The sequence below is a fragment of the Echeneis naucrates genome, chromosome 16 (genome assembly GCF_900963305.1).
Source record: "Echeneis naucrates chromosome 16, fEcheNa1.1, whole genome shotgun sequence".
Lineage (NCBI taxonomy): Eukaryota > Metazoa > Chordata > Actinopteri > Carangiformes > Echeneidae > Echeneis > Echeneis naucrates.
The window spans coordinates 13968115-13986214 of record NC_042526.1 but is presented as its reverse complement, the minus strand read 5'-3'; the positions used below and the strand labels follow the sequence as shown (position 1 = coordinate 13986214).

Sequence of the window (18100 nt, the reverse complement as noted above, 5' to 3'; positions counted from 1 at the left end):
AGCCTTAATTGAGTCACTGGGGTGCTTGGCTGGGGGCGGCCTGTAGCCCAGTGGGCCACACAAACACACATACATACATACTTCAATTGCCAAAGCTTGACAATGGACTCTCTGTAGGGAAGAGCACCTAGAGAGAGGACAATGTGGGATTCGTCACAGGCCGAAGTCAGGGATGGAGAGGAAAAAAAAAAAAAAAAAAACACGGCTATTTCCAGAAACACTATAGCTATTTTTTGTCATGAACACTGTCACATCAGCCCCACAGTTGGCATGCCATCCTGCTCTGCTGTCAACCTCCTGTTTGTTTTTACTGTGAAGCTTCATGAACTGTCAAGAAGCTTGTCCCTCTTGTTGTGTGCGGGTAAGTGGCCCACACAGTTATTACTGGACTGTTGCAAGCATGACATCAGCTAACTAAGATTTAAAAAAGTGCAGTTTTGAATATCAGACACTTGATGCTGTGGCTCCATACTATGTATTGATAGGACTTCACCTTATATTTCAGAGGAGATTTTAGTTCATGTCGAAGAGCTGTTAAGGTGAGTGTGTGTTTACATGCACTGAGAGAAAAGGAGTTAAAGATGGGAGAGAGAGGTTTGCTTTGCTCTGCTCGCTCTACAAATTGGGTAGTGAGACCTCTGGCACTTCTCAGCAAAAAGCCTCCTTTGAAGCGTCTTCAGTTCTGGCTTCTCTCACTCTTTCTTCTTCTCCCTCGCTCGGCATCCAAAGCCCCTCTGTTTGTCACCATTAGACTGAAAAGTGTGATGCTCTGTCCGCATTCATTTTCTGTCAGTAAAGGCAGTCACTGTTTTTTCTGCCTGGCCTAGCAAAACCTCAAACACACTTGCACAATCCTTGCCCTCCTTTTGATCTCCATGGCTGGGCTTCTGACTAAATCACTGCTACCAAGCCCCGTGCTCATCAGCACTAACATTTCCTTTCCATTACTGCTTCATTCCAACCCCAAGGCGCCCTGGTTACTGTATAACATCGGTCCCCAGAGTTTAGTCCAGGTTTAATTCAAAGGTACTGCACTAATACGGCTTTAATGGCCACACCATTCTCAGATTGTCTCATTCAAAGGAAATTTCAGATGAGGCTCAGAACTAAGGGCTGGCACTTGAAAGGTTGGAGAGTTTGTGGGCATGTGTATGTGTGCGCGCAATTGTCTCTATGTTTTGCAGTGAAATATTTTCTTTTATGAACTTGCATGTGGGAACAGTGCCGTGCATGTGACTTTTTGAAAGCATGGGTATGGCTGAGGAAAAAAATGTGCAGCTCTGAAGAATGTGCTAATGCATTCACAGCACACAGCGCAAGCTCGGTATGGATGCAGTGTTTTGCGTTAGTCGGTTGGAGCTGCACCAAATAAACAGTGACACTTCCAGACTGTGCTCTTGTAGCCTGAATACTTCCCTTCGGCTCTGTACACTAACCCGGCTCTGCTGAAAGAGAATGGGAGACAAGCTCGGCCTCTCCGGAGACCCAACCCTGTTAATCAACACAGTGCACTGGCAGGGAGCCCCAGTCAGATCAAAAATAAAATACATTTGGAAAGGAGGAAAAAAAGTCTGAAAGGATGGGCTGAACTAAAAAAAAAAAGACACACACACACACTCAAAACTGCAGTTTCTTCATTCAGTTCAAAAATCAATTGAGGGTCCATGCTGGGTGAAAAACCCTCCACACATCTGTTGTAATCAGGCATTGTGGATGCTTCCCTTTGATGGTGTGTTTCTACAGAAAGCTGGCTGCTTACAATATTACGACACCTCCATCTTTGCCCTCTTAGTGCCCTCTTTGCTGAATCCTCCTCATTGTATATGTCTGCAGGAATCCATTGTGATAACGTGTGCCCACAAGGCTTCTGGGGACCCAACTGTTCAGTCAACTGCTCCTGTCAAAATGGAGGATCCTGCTCTCCAGAGGATGGCACGTGTGTGTGTGCACCTGGATACAGGGGGACCTCTTGCAAACGAAGTGAGTTTCCCCGTCTTTCTCCCAGCGAACACCTCTCCGTCCAAGCTTTAGGAAATGCAGGCAGTAACAAACTGCATCGCCGGCCTGACCTTCCTTTGATCTCTGAAGAATTGTTGAAGGGGGGAGCCAGCAGAGGAGAAGAAGTTCGGACTGCTTGAGTGTAAACCCTTCATCACTGCTATCACTTAATCACAGCGTCTCTGCCCCATACAGACACCACCACCACACACACAGACACACACACACACACACACACACACACACAAACACTCTTGCACATACTTCACCCCCTACCCTGTCCTCAACAACTAACTCTCAGTGGGAGTCTCCCAGTCCTCACCCAAGGCTCATCAGAGGGCGTGCTCACTGGGAGTGCGAGCTCTGGTTTGTGAATGGGGTCTGTCTGAAGCTGCTCTCAAGTGATGAGCTCACTGATTGGGACTGAAATTCACAGTCACAAACCGGTAAACATCAATTTGAGTGGAATGTAAGCGAGTGGCTGGAAGGAGCTTATGTGCGTGTACATGCATGCGTGTGTGTGAATGTGTGTGTGAGAGGGAGAGGCAAACTGGAAATGATTACTCCTCCAAATTCAATGTTTAAACTGATAATTTCCATGTCAGTTGAAAACCTCATAACCACAGATTTGCAGTTTTTCCTGTTGAAACTTTAATTGAAGGATTACACGCTTCTCTGCACCTCCAGATGATGATAAAGGTGAATCACACCTGCTGCTTTAAATAAAATAAAAACCCAAGGGTAAACTTACCATTGTATGGTTGTTGAACAACAACCCAGGGTGTTTTTGTCAGATCTTAATAGGTTTCTATTTTTGTAAACCCCGATCGTCTCCCGAGAATAGTGATATTGGAGTATGAATCACAAATCACTGTGTGCAAAAAGAAACATAACATGGATATTTAATGCGCTTGCTGTACTGAAATGAAAATATCTTTTTAATATAAACTGCAGCCTCTTATCACAGTTGCACAGTGAAGAATCTTTGTATAAAATGTTTGTATAATTTTCCCTATAGCACCTTTTGAATGTCTCTTTATGATTTGCATTCTTTCAAAGGAACCCACATTATTACTGCCCAGTTGTGTGTTGAACTTCTCTCAAGATATTACATAAAACAGAATTTCATGATTCTCTTAACTCATTTATTACTCTATATCTGGCAACAGATGAATTGGGAGAGACTACAATAATGTCAGACTTTCCTGCTTTTCCCTTCCTTTTGCTGTCTGTCATCTCTCCGTCTTTAATTCTTGACCGCCTTGATTTTTCTTTTCTCCCTTGATCATTCTCGTCATGTCCTGTTTCATTGTTCTATACCTGTTGTTCCTGCCAACATTATTGGCTCATTGGTTCTCTTCTCCTGCCGCACTTTGCTGGCTGCAGTCTGTTCTCCAGGTTTCTACGGGCACCGCTGCAGCCAGTCGTGTCCACAGTGTGTCCAGAGCACCGGGCCGTGCCATCATATCACAGGCCACTGTGAGTGCCGGTTGGGCTTCTCTGGCTCACTTTGCAACCTAGGCAAGTAGCTTTCTGTGCCTCCTTGACATTTCCCTACTGTTTCACCAACCCTCAAACTCATTCACTGTGAAGTTTTGGTCTCTTCTGCTGGAAAATGTTACAGTACGGTTTACATCTGAAAATGTCTTGGCATTTTACTCCATTTTAAATCCAAAAAAAGTTGTATTTAAATTGTTATAAGGCATTCAGTAAAAGGATGGCTGGCTATAAAGATGGCATTGAGTATGAAAAGGAAAATAGTTCAACACACATTCAAGATTCTATCATTCTAAAAGTTCTCATGTACTTAAACCTATAACATCTTATAATATTTACATGTCAGTAAAGCTTCTCTGGCATAAAAGTTTGTGAGGGTTACTTACAGTCTTTCCTCCTGTATTCCCTGGCTCTAATAAGATCAACTGATGACCTGCTGCTTCTACCTCTGGCATGTTAGCCTTGAGACTTGAAATGATGGCTATTATCAGTGCAACCCAGACCTGAGAGGAGAAAAAAAAAAAAAAAAAAACAACCTTCAACAGGAGCCTGAATATTGCAGAGTCCCACTTTTGAGACAAAGGATACATCAAGTAAATGCCTCTGTCTCTGTTCCTAACTCTGCAAAGGGAGATGCATGTAAATTGCTTTTCGCAAATACAAAGAAACAAAGAGACAACACGTGTGCACATCTGTCGTTCTGGTTAAATTTAATTTCAAGGCAACCAGGCAAACTTTTCTTTGTGAATTGCCCTTGTGATGCTGCATAGCAAGATGCTGACAGAAAAGCCTGCAGTTCCCCTCCTTATATTTCAGCCTCAGACATCTTTGATTAGGATGTTACAAAAAAACACATATTTTCAGCACATACATACCTTCATTCATTTTATTAACTGCTTATCTGTCAGGGTTGCGACAGTTTGCCGGAGCCAATCCCAGTTAACGTTCCAGGGTGTGAGCCATTATACATTTTAAATAGAATATGTTTTGACAAGCAAGTCTTGGTATTGTAATGTGGGGTCTTGACATTGTGTAAATGAATCACTACGAGTAACACAAGTTTCTTTAATTATGCTGCCTGCACTCTTGATGTGACCCAGGAATATGAGAGAATTTAAAAATTTTTAACTTATACATAGAATTACAATATCACTGACTTGTAAAATATGTTTGTAACAAAGAGAAAAATAGTAGACAAAAAAATTATATAAAGTATTGCAGGTTTTTTTGTTTTTGTTTTTTTTTTTTTGTCATCACTCATCTACTCAATAACTAAACTGTATTCAAGGGTAGAAATATTCATGAGGAAGTTTATATATAAATAAACGATATAAGCAATGGTGAACAAATAACAGAATTTATTAATGTATTTGTCAGAAAGTTAACCTTTTCATGTGAGACATCCATGCTTGGTTGATGATGTATAACTTTGTAATGAACGGCATTATAGCTAAACAAATCTTTCTTCCTACTAATTAAAAAAAATGCGTTAATAGGAGACGTTATAATTCACAAATACTATAAGTAAATATGCAGTTTAAAACTTCTGTACAGTTAAATAAATCCACATGATAGAGAGTCACAACCTCATCATTTTTCTATATACATCATATAAATACATATTATACATGTAAGTTTTTGTTTACCACTAAAAATGCAAGCTAGTTTAACATTATCAGATATATTATCATATATCTGAACATCTGTGTGACCAAAAGTGGTGTATTTGCCTTGTCAGCGGTTCCCTGCCGCTTATAGAGTGCAAAGATAAAAAAATTCTGCTCTTCATCATTGCTTTGAGGAACGATACCTATAATGTACTGTAGAATTTGCATCTAATTTACCTTTTTTATATAAATTACAGGAAGGCAGAGGGAATTTCTGAATTCTCTTTCATGGCTTTGAGCAATGTCTTACAAATAAAAGTTTAATAGGTTAGTAGAAGGAAAAGAAATAACGAGTGCAGTCCTAATTTGTCTGGGCTGTAATCATTGGTGAGCAAGCGCTGGGCTGCGAGGGACAAAGGTGGCCAACAAAATGCACGTTCTCCTTTTGTTGAGCCCCACTGCCGTCCTCACTTGTCCTCTGTCCAGAACAAACTCCCAGCCTAATGAAGCTTTCCTGGTGTGTAGGGACTTGAATCCCCAGAAGATGCAGTATGGGGGAGCCAGCCTCATGGCCTAATGACAACCTGCTTGAAGGAGCTTGAAAGAGTTATGATGAAGAGGGGAAAGCCAGAGGAAATGTAATCATTAAAATCACCCCACATGAAAATGAGTTAGACCCATGTCTTTCACAGCCAGCCACCTTATCTGATATGTCTAACACTGGACTATTCGCTATATACGAAACCTTTGATGTGTCCGCTGGCACCATAGCTCCCTCATCCTAATAGTTAGATACACCTTCGTTCATTTTGTCCCATGGTCCAACAAGAAAATACAATGGAGGTTTCATTGGAAATGACATATTTTATTGAAGAGTGCCAGAGAGCATTGAAATATTAATTTCATAAAAAATGTATAAAGTGGTCTGTGTACATGGTCTATTTTAATTCTGTGGCACATCACTCTTTCCTCTCTAGTGAATGGAAATGGGGCAGTTGTTTCACTGGAGGCACTGATTGACTCCTCCTTTTGTCTAAACAGATCATTTCATGTCCTCTAAAACAATAATATTATCCATTAGAGAAAAATGTTTGCACAACGAGTTTGTTTGCATAAATGAGCTCAATGAAATATGTCTAAGTTTGATGTCATGATGTTAATGGATTTTACTCGTCTTTGTGTGTAAGTGACATAATGCAGATCAGTGTTTTGTGGTCAAGCAATGTGATGTGTGTGTGTGTTGCAGTTTGTCCCAGTGGCAGATACGGGAGGGCCTGTGCTGAAATCTGCCTCTGCACCAACAACGGCACCTGCAACCACATGGATGGCTCCTGCCAATGCTTCCCTGGCTGGATAGGAGAGGACTGCTCTCAGGGTAGGGCTTCTCTGCTTTGCCCCGTGTTTAATTTGATCATTTTCTCCCTCTCATTGTCTGTTGCACTCATTATTTCTCTTTTTCACTTACCTTCATACACATTTATCATTTTTGTGGCCCCACCTTCCAAGAAATAGTCTGAGCCCCAGCTGATGTAAAACACATAGCTTGCCTAAATGATTGTTGTAATACATTATGCTCTTTGATTTACAGCACTGTAGGCCAAAGATCATTAGCAAAGCTTTGAGCTGTCATGCAGTGTGAAATTGATGCCTGGTGTTTCATTCCATTAACTACTTAAAGCAAAAATAACTTATAATCAGATAGATGTTATATTAGCAGTGCATAACTGGGCTTCTTCAACCCGGCACCAACGTCTGCTCATATGATACAAATGATGGGCTTGTGGAGGGCAAAGATCACTCTTGATTTCTCCTCAACAAGTGCTGTGGAATACTCATGTGTTTATACGGGCATCTGTGAGTGTGTGCTCATGAGCTTGACTGTGTCTCTGGCGTCTGCAGCCTGTCCCTCTGGGCAATGGGGCCCTGATTGTCTCAACTCGTGTAACTGTCACAATGGAGCCCAGTGCAGTGCCTACGATGGGGAGTGCAGGTGCAGCCCCGGCTGGACCGGACTCTACTGCACACAGCGTGAGTCTCTTGCATTGAGTTGGTAGACGCACACTGTCATCTACTGGCAGCCCATCAGAACTGCAGCAGAAGACAAACGAGAATCACAGCCTTTATGACAGAGACCATTGAGCAACTGGATTATACTAGGCTCTTATTTGTTTATAAAGAGACCAGAATCAAAACACAACTCGCTTCATTATTTTGCTTATTATACATTCCAGTCATTCGCGCAGGAATAATGCACACCATCAACATCCGTCCGCTAATTTGAATTCCATTATATGTCACCCAAGGCTGTGTAGGTTCTTTGCTTGGTGCGATGATCTTGCTTTTGTGGAAATGACATTTGTGTGAACATTTCCTTTCCTTAGATCGCACAGCGATTCTTACTGTTGCCTCGTTCATTTTGCCCACCTGTATGTTATGTTCACAGGATAAATGCATTTTCTGCTGAAGCAGGAAATGTTTCATTTCCGTTCATTCTCATTGTCCCTTATTGAGCATGCTGCAGGGATATTGAAGGGTATTGATTTTCCTTTTCCCTTGCAATATGACCTTGACTCTATACATTTTCTTTCCCCTTTCTTTTCATTTTTCCACCCCCCACCCCTGCGCTTTATCCGTCTCTGTTGCAGGTTGTCCTTCAGGGTTCTACGGCAGGGACTGCTCTGAAGTGTGCCGCTGTCAAAATGGCGCAGACTGTGACCACATCACTGGCCAGTGTGCTTGCCGAACAGGCTTCATTGGGACGAGCTGCGAGCAGAGTTGAGTAGGCCCACCTCATTTTAGCACTGAGCAAAAATTACCCTGTGGAGTGTGATTATGTGTATGTATACTATAAACACTTTGGCTCCCACTCTCTAAGTGCTTTAATTTTGATGGATGTAGTAATGCACCTCTCTCCGATGCAGAGTGTCCTGCTGGCACATTTGGATATGGCTGCCAGCAGCTGTGTGAGTGCCTGAACAATGCAACCTGTGACTATGTGACAGGAACATGCTACTGTAGCCCTGGGTATAAAGGCATCCGTTGTGATCAGGGTGAGAAGTGATCAGGATGATCGAGGCTCTCTGCTGTGCTATCACTCAGACATGCTCGTATACGCGGCGTTTGGACAACGCAATTTCTGTTTTTCCTCTGCAGCATCTCTGATGATGGAGGAGTTGAACCCTTACACCAAGATTAGCCCAGCACGAGGCTCGGAGCGTGGGTCAGCGGGTGCTGTGATGGGCATCATCTTTCTACTCCTCATCATTATGGCCATGCTCAGTCTGTTTGTGTGGTACAGACAGAGGCAGAGGGACAAAGGCCATGAGATCCAGCCTAGTGTATCCTACACTCAGGCAATGCATATCAACAACACTGACTATTCCCTGTCTGGTGAGTTATTTTCTCATAAAACGTTTGCTCCCTAAATAAATGTCAGTCAAGCATACGTGTTTAAATGTCTTTCAGTGCTGTGAAGATAGTAAGAGCAGAGTGGGAAACATGCACATTTAGTTTGAAATCTTCTAAACCTCTTGTTTGAATCCTCAGAGTGCGGCAGCACTGTTGCAATGAGGACCAGTGCAGCAGAGGTCAATCAGAGCCAGAGCAGCAGCAGCAGTGGCCAGTGCTTCTCCAACCCCAGTTACCACACGGTGGCCCAGTGTAATGTTGTCTCAACCATTTCCAGCAACTTGGACGGCACCCTGACTCTCAAAGTATGAACGCTTTCCATAAAACACAATTTCCCAATAATATACTGCAGCGAGCAACATTAAACCCAACACTTCCTTTCACAGTCCAGCACCCTGAAAAGCAGAAATGGTTCTGAGTGGAGAGCCTACTGCAACCTCAATGATCTAGGTCAGTTTCTGTCTCTTTTATCATAAAATCCCCCATTCAGCCTGAATTTAGACTCTATAAAATGGTCACTTCAAGGGCAAAAATACATGTCATTAGTGCAGACCCTTCATTGGCACCCGTCTGGACGTAGCTACCCCACTGTGAATGAAGATGAATCAGGGGTGTCTTGTTAAGACATAACCTTTGCTCTGATTTTAATAAGATATGCAGGCCATACAGAGAAATCAGTGCAGCTGGGGTGAATGGGGGTCACTCGGAGCTCATTAGTCCACTTTCACTTCCCCCAGCTGCACATTTCTCTGTCATGGCTCGCACTGGGTCAAGCAGTGCACTCCTTGTCTATGGATTATAAAGTGATTTAATAATACTTATTTGTCCGGTTTGCAATCGACACTCTTTAGCAATAATCTGGTTAGTATTTAGATGCGGGATGGAAGCATTTAATGAGTAGTTTATCACATGCTGCAATTTATATTTATTAATCCATCTGTCAATGTTTATAACTCCATTAAATATATTATCTATAAATATGTATTCAAAAGAGAATATCAAACTGTCGATAACTGTGCATTGTAATGTATTAAAAACAAACTATTTAATTTCAATATAGTGTTATTCCAATATCATATATTAAATACACAAATCTTGCAAACCAAAATAGATTGTAGATATTGTGCCACTTGTATGAAATCCATGCTTGTGTACTCATTACAGGCTCTTAACTGCTAAGCAGCACGAAACCATCTAAATATATATGACTTGGCTTTGCTATGCTCGAGCTAAAAGTCAGCTATCTTGATCTCACGTTCCCATTTGTGTTGAAGCACACAGGCCATCATTCATAATGACAAGTTCCTCTCACACAAAGGTCGATCATGTTTATCCCAATGCACTGAAGGCTGTTTTACTCCATTAGACTGATGCAGTGTCAAACATATTCAAATTCCATCCACAAAGCTTTGTTATTTGGAAAATATCTTACCATAACTATAGTTGATTATATAAGCTTGTAGACCGTGGCGATATAATAGAAGGCACATGAAACATTCAGTGTCTCACATTCAACTTCCTTTGATCCAATAACATTAGATATATTACATTGTACCTTAATGAGATGTTTCCTGTCGGCCATCCCACTTTGGGGTAATGCAAATGTGATATTTGGCTTTCATGTTTTCTCATTTGTTACAGATGTTCAGCAGGGGGAGACACAGACGCAGAGAGGGTCGAAAAAAGGTAAATAAATAATCGAAGCAGCAGTGCCTATGCGCTGCATGTGTGTGTGCAGACAGACACTGCACGTGGACTCCTGTTTAGCTTCACCACCACCACCAATATTACAAAATCTTTTTATGCTCAACAGCCCATGTATCAGTTTCCCCATTGGATTTCTGTTCCCCTCTGTGGCTCCCCTCATGTGACCTGAAACCCCATATCCTTAAATTCTGCATGATTTATTTGAAAACTCTCTGCACTTTGGACAGGATCATGGTGGGCTGAGGTTTTGTTCCAACGGTAATTGCTCTCTATGGCTCAGTGCCTGATACGTCATTTTGTCTCCCACACTGTGCAGCCAGTGGTGAATGTGAGGGACCCAGGGGTGTGAGGAGTGGTCTGAAGGAGCTTTGCTGTGGTCTCTAATGAGGCCTCTTATCAGGCTGATGAGACTGTTATGGATGAGATGAGCGCTCCGCTTTCTCCCCTTTGCACTCTGATTACTATATACCACTATTAGTCACATGTCAGAGACAAAGAAGTACAACTTCTTCAGAATGACAGTAATTTTTATTGCCATTCTCCAGGCTACACTGAGGTCCGTAGAAATTTTTGTTGGAATAGCAGAGCAAAACTACTGCTATAGGTAAGTGACAGTCTCTCCATTTCCATCTGATACTGAACGTTTCCTTGTCTCTTAGCTGCTGCAGATTCCATCAAAGCCTCCATGTGCAGCAACAGCTCCTGCTCCCTGAATAGTGAGAATCCATATGCCACCATTAGAGACCCACCAGGGTTGGCTTGCAAGCATACAGAGAGCAGTTACGTGGAGATGAAGTCCCCCTCCCACCGTGAAGTGCCCTTTGGAGGCACTGCCACCCTCCTGGGCAGTGTAAGCAGGAATGTCTATGATGTTGGTGAGTGCGTCGTTGCTCTAATGTGTGGAGCTCAGCAGGGTCCTGCAGCTTATGGCCTCTCTGGTCATGTTCCCTGCTGTGAGCCCGTACAGACTTTGTAAGGCTTGATAAGAGGAAATGTGAGCTGCCTCTCTATTGCACGCACCTCTCATTTCTCCCCTTCTCCTCAGTCTGTGCTTGCCACCTTTCTCTCTCATTGACTTTCATGTACATTTCCTAATTTTTCATTCCTTCTTTCCCAAACTGTCACAGAGCCAACCGTGAACGTCCTCCAGGGACCCAATGGAATGGCCACCGGTTTCTCCCAAAGCCCCTATGATCTTCCCCGCAGCCACATCCCCAGCCACTATGACATACTGCCCATGCGTCACAGCCCCACACACACACCCTCACCACCCCCAGAAAGCCCCAGCTCCCTGCTCTAGAGGGTTCACCTACCACCTGGCCCTGATAGCGAGCCGGCATCTGGGCAACATTCAGCCAACTTTCAGCCAACAGCCTTCCCTCTGTCTCTGTATGTGTTTGATTTAGATACTGAGATGATGAGATGAAGGGACAGCCACAGCTCCTCTGGACTCCGCTCTCTTTGGCTCCCTCACTCACAATCTTTCTGTGGCCCCTAAGGAGGGAGGGGAGGAAAGAGTGTCCCACACACCAGCGACCATTCGTCCATTTTATTTTCTGAAAGAACTGATCGCTCAAACTGCTGCCTGACGTCTTTATGGACCTGCTGAATTGGAACAGAATGGTTCCAGACAGCGCTAAAGGCAGCATACGTGGATTGTTTTGGAGAAATTATTTACAGGGAGCGATGCTACACTCACGCTAATTTTTAACCCCTGGTGTAAGTTTACTGTTAACAGGCAGCCAGTTGTTTATAATCACCCCAAAACAGTGATAACGACATGATTTCCCATGAAGGAAAGAAGACACAGCAATCTTGACCACGTCAAAGCGAACAAAGACGTATTACACCGCTGTGACCGAGTTTGTGGTTCGTCACCTAGCTGAGAATAAACCATGTTGGATTAGGCATGGACAAGTAAAAAACATATTGTAATGGTCTTTTTCTCACTTTTACTCAGTAATGATCACACAGTTCATATTAATGTGACCTCTATCTGTAACTTTTCCTTTTAGGTTACAGTCTAAACAAGGTCCAGGGTATTTGGAGATGTATTCCGGCCACCAGTGTTCATGCCCTTGTTACATAAGTGAGTTACAAACACACAGTAGGCCTAAAGTTAGGATTTTTACCCCGCACTGACGACGTGATGAACTCTTGTGTTGTTTTCTATGTGAAAGCATTTTAGTTTACTTTTTTTTTTTAAATTCTGGGTGTTATGAAGGGATTACTTTAATCCTTTTTGTTTTGTATTTATTCAGATAATTGCTTTATTTATTAATTTATATTAGTGATGGTGAATTTTTATCAATGTGACACTAGAATAAAAAAAAAGATGAGCATGGTCAGATAATGGATACCCACTGATGTAGATAACACACAATTTATCTTGTGAGATGATCAGTGTCATTTTGTGAACCGTTTTTTGAAGTTGCTTAGGATGTCCTTTCTTTCTCTGTCAGACTGTAAATTAAAATAAGGTTTCGTCTGATCAACTCTAGTCCCACGAATACCCTGTGCGGTATTCACAAAGGGAACTGTATGTAAAAAGTCCATTTAAAAAATGTTTTATGTTGTATCAGGCTAATTAACTTATTTACTGAAGATGATTTATTAATTCACAACGTGAATTCCATTTCACCCTCCGTAGAAGCAATAACATGTTGACAATCGATGCCCGGACAGCGTTTCATTAGTAATGGACATTATCTTCAACCATCTTTGACCTGTGTGGTGACAGTGGATCATATTTTATGTGGCTGAGTTTCCTCTGAGGAACATTTTTCCAGTTGCTGTCATATCAATGCTGCTTGTTGGTTTTGGTACATAAATTTCAAATTAAAAGCCTATTCTATCATCAGAAACTGGTTTCATTCAGGTCAATACATCTGATGGCTAGGAGATGAATTTAGTGAATTTACTGCTTATGTCAAGTGTTAGACAGCGCACATCTCTCTTCATCTGCAGCTCTGATTATTGAAATGTCATGGCAATGAATGTTGATAAGGCTGTTGCTTGTGAATGAAGAATTCCACTTTCACAAATAAGAAATGTTATTTGAGTCTGAAGGAGTGCTTGCAATCTCTGACAAACCTCTGGCTGAATTACCAAGCCACTCAGTGTTTTGATTCTGGAGTTTATGGTTTAAAAAAAAAAAATCATGGCCACACATCATTCTTTGAAAAAAATAAAAAAAAATAAATAAAAATAAAGATTGAAGAATAATTACACACTGTCAAGGAACTCTCGTTTTAAAGGACTTTTAAAGGAGGCCATTGCGCCATTCCACCTCTGTACCGCTCTTGAACGTCACTTTATTATTATTCATGTATTTTGTTCTGACATTAAGACACTTACTTCACTACTTACTTTCAGAGTAAAAACATTCCTGTGTTACTGGTGATGCTAGTCCAGCTGCTTGATGTGTTCAGAGGTTTAATTACAGTTATCATGAGCAACTGTGTTAATGTTAAACAAGGAACCCACACGCAGTCAAGACAATTCAAAGGCGGAGTTTACAAACTGAAAGTGCAGGCGTTACAATGTTTTCTGTTAATAAATATTGCACTAGTATTGTACTAATATTGCATTGTACATTTTGTTGATTTAGAATGTAGAATATTCAGTTTGTGTTGTAAATAATTGAATAAAAGACAGCACGGAGGCGTAGTGGTTAGCGCTAGCGTCACACAATAAGAAGGTCACGGGTTCGGTTCCCGGCCTGTGGGGGGTCTGGTCTCTGTGGAGGGGTCTGGTCTGGTCTTTAAACTCTGGATCGGTCTGGTCTCTGGGAGGTCTGGTCTAGTCTCTAGTCTCTGGGGGTCTCTGTGGAGGGGTCCGGTCTAGTCTCTAGTCTCTGGAGGGGTCCGGTCTCTGCAGGGGTCTGGTTAAGTCTCTAGTCTCTGGGGGTCTCTGTGGAGGGGTCCGGTCTAGTCTCTCGTCTCCAATTTGGGTCCGTCTGTGTGGAGGACACACTAAGTCACATTCATCCATCTACCGCTTTTCCGTGCTGCAGTCCAGTACATCATGTCCCAATTAATGCTTGGCTGGTCGCCATTCCTTGCTGTGGCCCAGTCCATCACTCCTTAGCAATTAACCTACACATGTTCAGGTGCCCCCACGGGGAATCGAACCACACCCTTCTTATTGTGGGGCGAGAGCGCGAACCACAGACAAACATCAAGTTACCAATAAACCTAGACGCTTCGGCTCCACCGGGAACTGAACCCACACCTTCTTATTGTGTGCCTTGAGCCACCATGCAGCTCAAGGCACACGGCAGAAAACTGGTAGCAACGTCAATCTATTTTTTTCAGAGACATGCTGCCTCACCTTCACACTGCGATGTGCTTTACTTCCCAACATGACAAACTGCTCGTTTTTGTAGAGATTAGATGATGAAAGGTTTGAAACAAACACAAAATAGGCTCAGCGATGGGGCACTATATTGAAATGTATGTTGATACTTGTGGCACATGAGACATACTGTGCTACAACACCTGCTTATCCAAACAGCTCCACTTTAGGGGATCAGGAAAGAGGCAGAACACTGGAGTCTGAATTTCTGCTTCCTATCCAGCAGGAGTCAGTCAGAAAACGTTATTATATAGACACAATAAGCACCATCTGAAACTGTGGGGGTCTGCTGGTTGTGCTGTGTGTTACCTCCAGCTGATTAATTGACAGTAAACTGTTATCAAACTTAAACTTAGCTAAGAAAGCGGCCTCTTTTCTCTTTCCCTAAACCGTTCAGATGATTCTGTTGCTCCGCTAATCTAGTTAAACGATTAGCAATGTCCTCTAGCTCTGTTTCTCTTCCTCCTCTCCTCTCCTGTGTGCTCCATGTCTAGTTCCTCCTCAGCCTCCCTTTATGAGAGTACTTCTTGTCATAGATGCAGGATGACAGCAAAAATGGAGGCGAGGATCAGTGAGTTAGAGTCGCGGCTCTGCACCTTACCTAGCCCAGCTTATGCTAGTGTAGCCGGCGCGGGCAGCCAAGAGTTTCCTACCCCCAGCAGTCCGGTTCACCACCGACCAGTTCACATTTCCAACAGGTTGGTGAGCCATTCGGCAACGCTGGTGCCAACAGTTCAAATGCATGCAACTTATGTATCATATGCCAAGTGAAGCAAAGAAGCCGAGTGAAGCAGAGTTCGAACGCCATGCTTTATCAGCCATTACGGCAGCTACGTCGACACACTGGTTCCAATAAACAAAATTAAAGAAAAATTTGAAAAGAGATTTGTTGAGTCAGTAAAAAGATCCGAACTTCCCTGTGAAGGACAAGTGGCCTGTCCCCGCCCTCACCCGGAGTGAGCTGGGATTGGCTCCAGCACCCCCATGATCCGGAAACAGAAAAGCGGTAGAAGATGAATGGATGGGTAATTGAATAAACTGTTGAATTTAGAGTTCCATCAAATTGATTTGTTTAAGTTTTAAATACTGCTACAACAAAGAATTGTATCACGATAGTTACTTTCCCTGGTCAGTTGTTACTCAACTGTCATTTACCCATTCAGTTACTTGAAAGGACTAATTAGTAACTTTAGGGTAAAATGACCAACACTGGTGAGGACACAGCCTAAGAAATACATTAGATGTCAAGAAGTCAAACTAGAAGTTTAAAAAAAAATCAGGATGAAGCTGTGAAATCCAATTACAGTGACAGAGTTTTGGTTTCTTCTTTGTGATAAAGACCAGGTTTCTGGAAGTCTGCAAGTGATGGACATGCTGCTCAGCTGGCAGCCAACAAGCCCTGAGTGATGCCCCATTGAAAAGAAACACACCCAGTAAGTCAAGGAGCTAATGGACCAAACACAAGTGAACACTTCGGAGAGAGCTGAGATGAGAAAAGTACGTGAGAAGACAAGTTCAAATTCAAGGTGAGGCATCAAGGTGAGGCCTCAGGAGAGATTTAGGCTTTGGTGTAGTTTGTTGAATGTCCTCGTAATGATCAAAAAATTTACATGATTTGTTGCAGCTCAGAGGGGAAAGTAAGCTAAATATAGCCCCAATGCAGAGATTTAATGTAATTGCTAAACATTAGTTTGGAGGCTGGGCGGATGTGAAAAGTTAAAAGTTTTCAAACTGTGAAAATCTGATGTTTTCCAGCATGACGTTTTCCTTTAAAAGGGAAAATCACAAATCGTTTTCAAATGCAGGTATGATTATTGCTGAGGAGCTGGGGCTGGATTTCAGCTGAATCACTGTGACAGGAAGAGGAAATGTTGTTGATTTTCTACATCTTGCTTGAATTCAAACTATATCAAATAATTTTGAGCAACATTTTCTTGAATATTATCTTATTGAGCCCTCATCTTTCCTCATACCATCTCATCTAATTTGGTATCAGGCTGTTTTTCATATTTAAACACAATATTATTTCAGGAATATAATAAATAATGACAGAATGAAAAAAAAAAAAACAAGCAATACCTTCCATCACCCTTATTTTGTGTGCGTGGGGGGGAGATGTTTGTTCAACAGTCTTAATATTTTCACTTGCACTCAGACAATGAAAGTTGTACAATTGAAAACCTTTGTTTAAGTGTTTGCTAGTTTAATGAAGATATGCTGTGCATAAACATATGATAATTGTAACAGTGTATGAGTTCTATGCTATCCATACTGTTTCTCGGTGGACTATTTAGTATTTAAGTGCTGCATTGGGAAAAAAAGAACTGTGGGCACTTACTGATGCAGGCCTCAGGCATAATACATTCTGCTGCAGTCAGCCTGTCAACCACAACTTTCAGCCAAAGCTGTTTTTCACAGACCCTGCCAGTGAAAAGAGGCTATACCTCTAACTGATCTGACAGAGTTACACCTTTGGTTTATTCTCAGGAGAGGATACTGACCACACTGCTGCTGCTGGATCATCTGTCGCTTTTACTCGAGTTTGACATCGGCTGCTTAGAGCCTGGGTGGTAGATTTATGTGTGGTGAGCAGAATTTGAAAAGATGTCTAAAAAAAAAAAAAACAGCCTCTGACTCACTTATTAAGTGAGTCAGAGGCTCAAAGATGAGCTTTGTGTTTGTCATAGTGAATGGTTTAAGGAATTGTGAGGATCCATTCAGCCCAGAGCATTTCACTGAGCTGTTTGTAATGGATCATCAGTTTTAAGTCCTGTCAGGCATTTTCACTTTTTGTTGATAGCTGCTCCTAAATTCGGATCAAAATATACTCAACACTGTAAACCAAGTAGGCCAACAAAGTCAACAACAAACTGTGGAACTCTGGAGAACTCTGACTTTGGACGGTTATTTCCAGATTAATCACAACTCAAGATTTTGCAGCTTTTTTTTTTGTTTTGTTTGTTTGTTTCTTTGTAAGAAAAGCTTTGATTGAAAATTGATAATTAGCTTTTAAATCATTTTAGGTCAGCCTGTTGAAGATAGGAAAAATCATTTGGCCAAATGCTGAAGCAGATCCCCTTTAAAAAAAAATCTGGGCCAGCTCCATCTTGAATAAGGATTTCTTTGTGGCCATCTAGCCCACATCCATAACAGATCGACCTAAGATGTGACCAAGTGGTGATCAATAGTGTCAAAGGTGTCGTTTTTTTCTTTAGTCCTATGATCTCAGTCAATGTTGTCTGTATGGCGTGTTTCACATGAACACTGTAGTTCTCCTCCTCACCAGCAGGAGGCAGACAGCTGGCGGTCAGAGCGGGGCTGAAAAACAAACCGGTGATCAGTCAAGGCCGTTTAAAACGTGGAAGTTGTTATGTGATCAAGATCTCGCCCTTTGTGATAAATAATATATATGATTATTTGATGTAGGCGCTTTTACCGCAGGCCGGCTGTCGTGTGGTTCCATGGTGTAATGGTTAGCACTCTGGACTCTGAATCCAGCGATCCGAGTTCAAATCTCGGTGGGACCT

General features: G+C 42.2%; 1 protein-coding gene and 1 non-coding gene across 2 annotated transcripts in view; both read left to right on the top strand.

Annotated features, from left to right (window-relative positions):
- The window catches only part of megf11 (multiple EGF-like-domains 11), a 48696-nt gene extending 37179 nt beyond the window's left edge, over positions 1-11517 (top strand). Inside the window, 12 exon segments of the mRNA XM_029522461.1 lie at positions 1834-1980; positions 3385-3519; positions 6349-6477; positions 7002-7130; positions 7748-7876; positions 8024-8152; positions 8256-8492; positions 8688-8823; positions 8914-8960; positions 10152-10196; positions 10877-11092; positions 11345-11517. Coding sequence (XP_029378321.1) covers positions 1834-1980; positions 3385-3519; positions 6349-6477; positions 7002-7130; positions 7748-7876; positions 8024-8152; positions 8256-8492; positions 8688-8823; positions 8914-8960; positions 10152-10196; positions 10877-11092; positions 11345-11517 — 1652 coding nt within the window.
- A 6511-nt stretch (positions 11518-18028) lies between these two features.
- Positions 18029-18100, top strand: trnaq-cug (transfer RNA glutamine (anticodon CUG)). The gene has a single exon. It is a non-coding gene; the product is annotated as a tRNA-Gln (tRNA).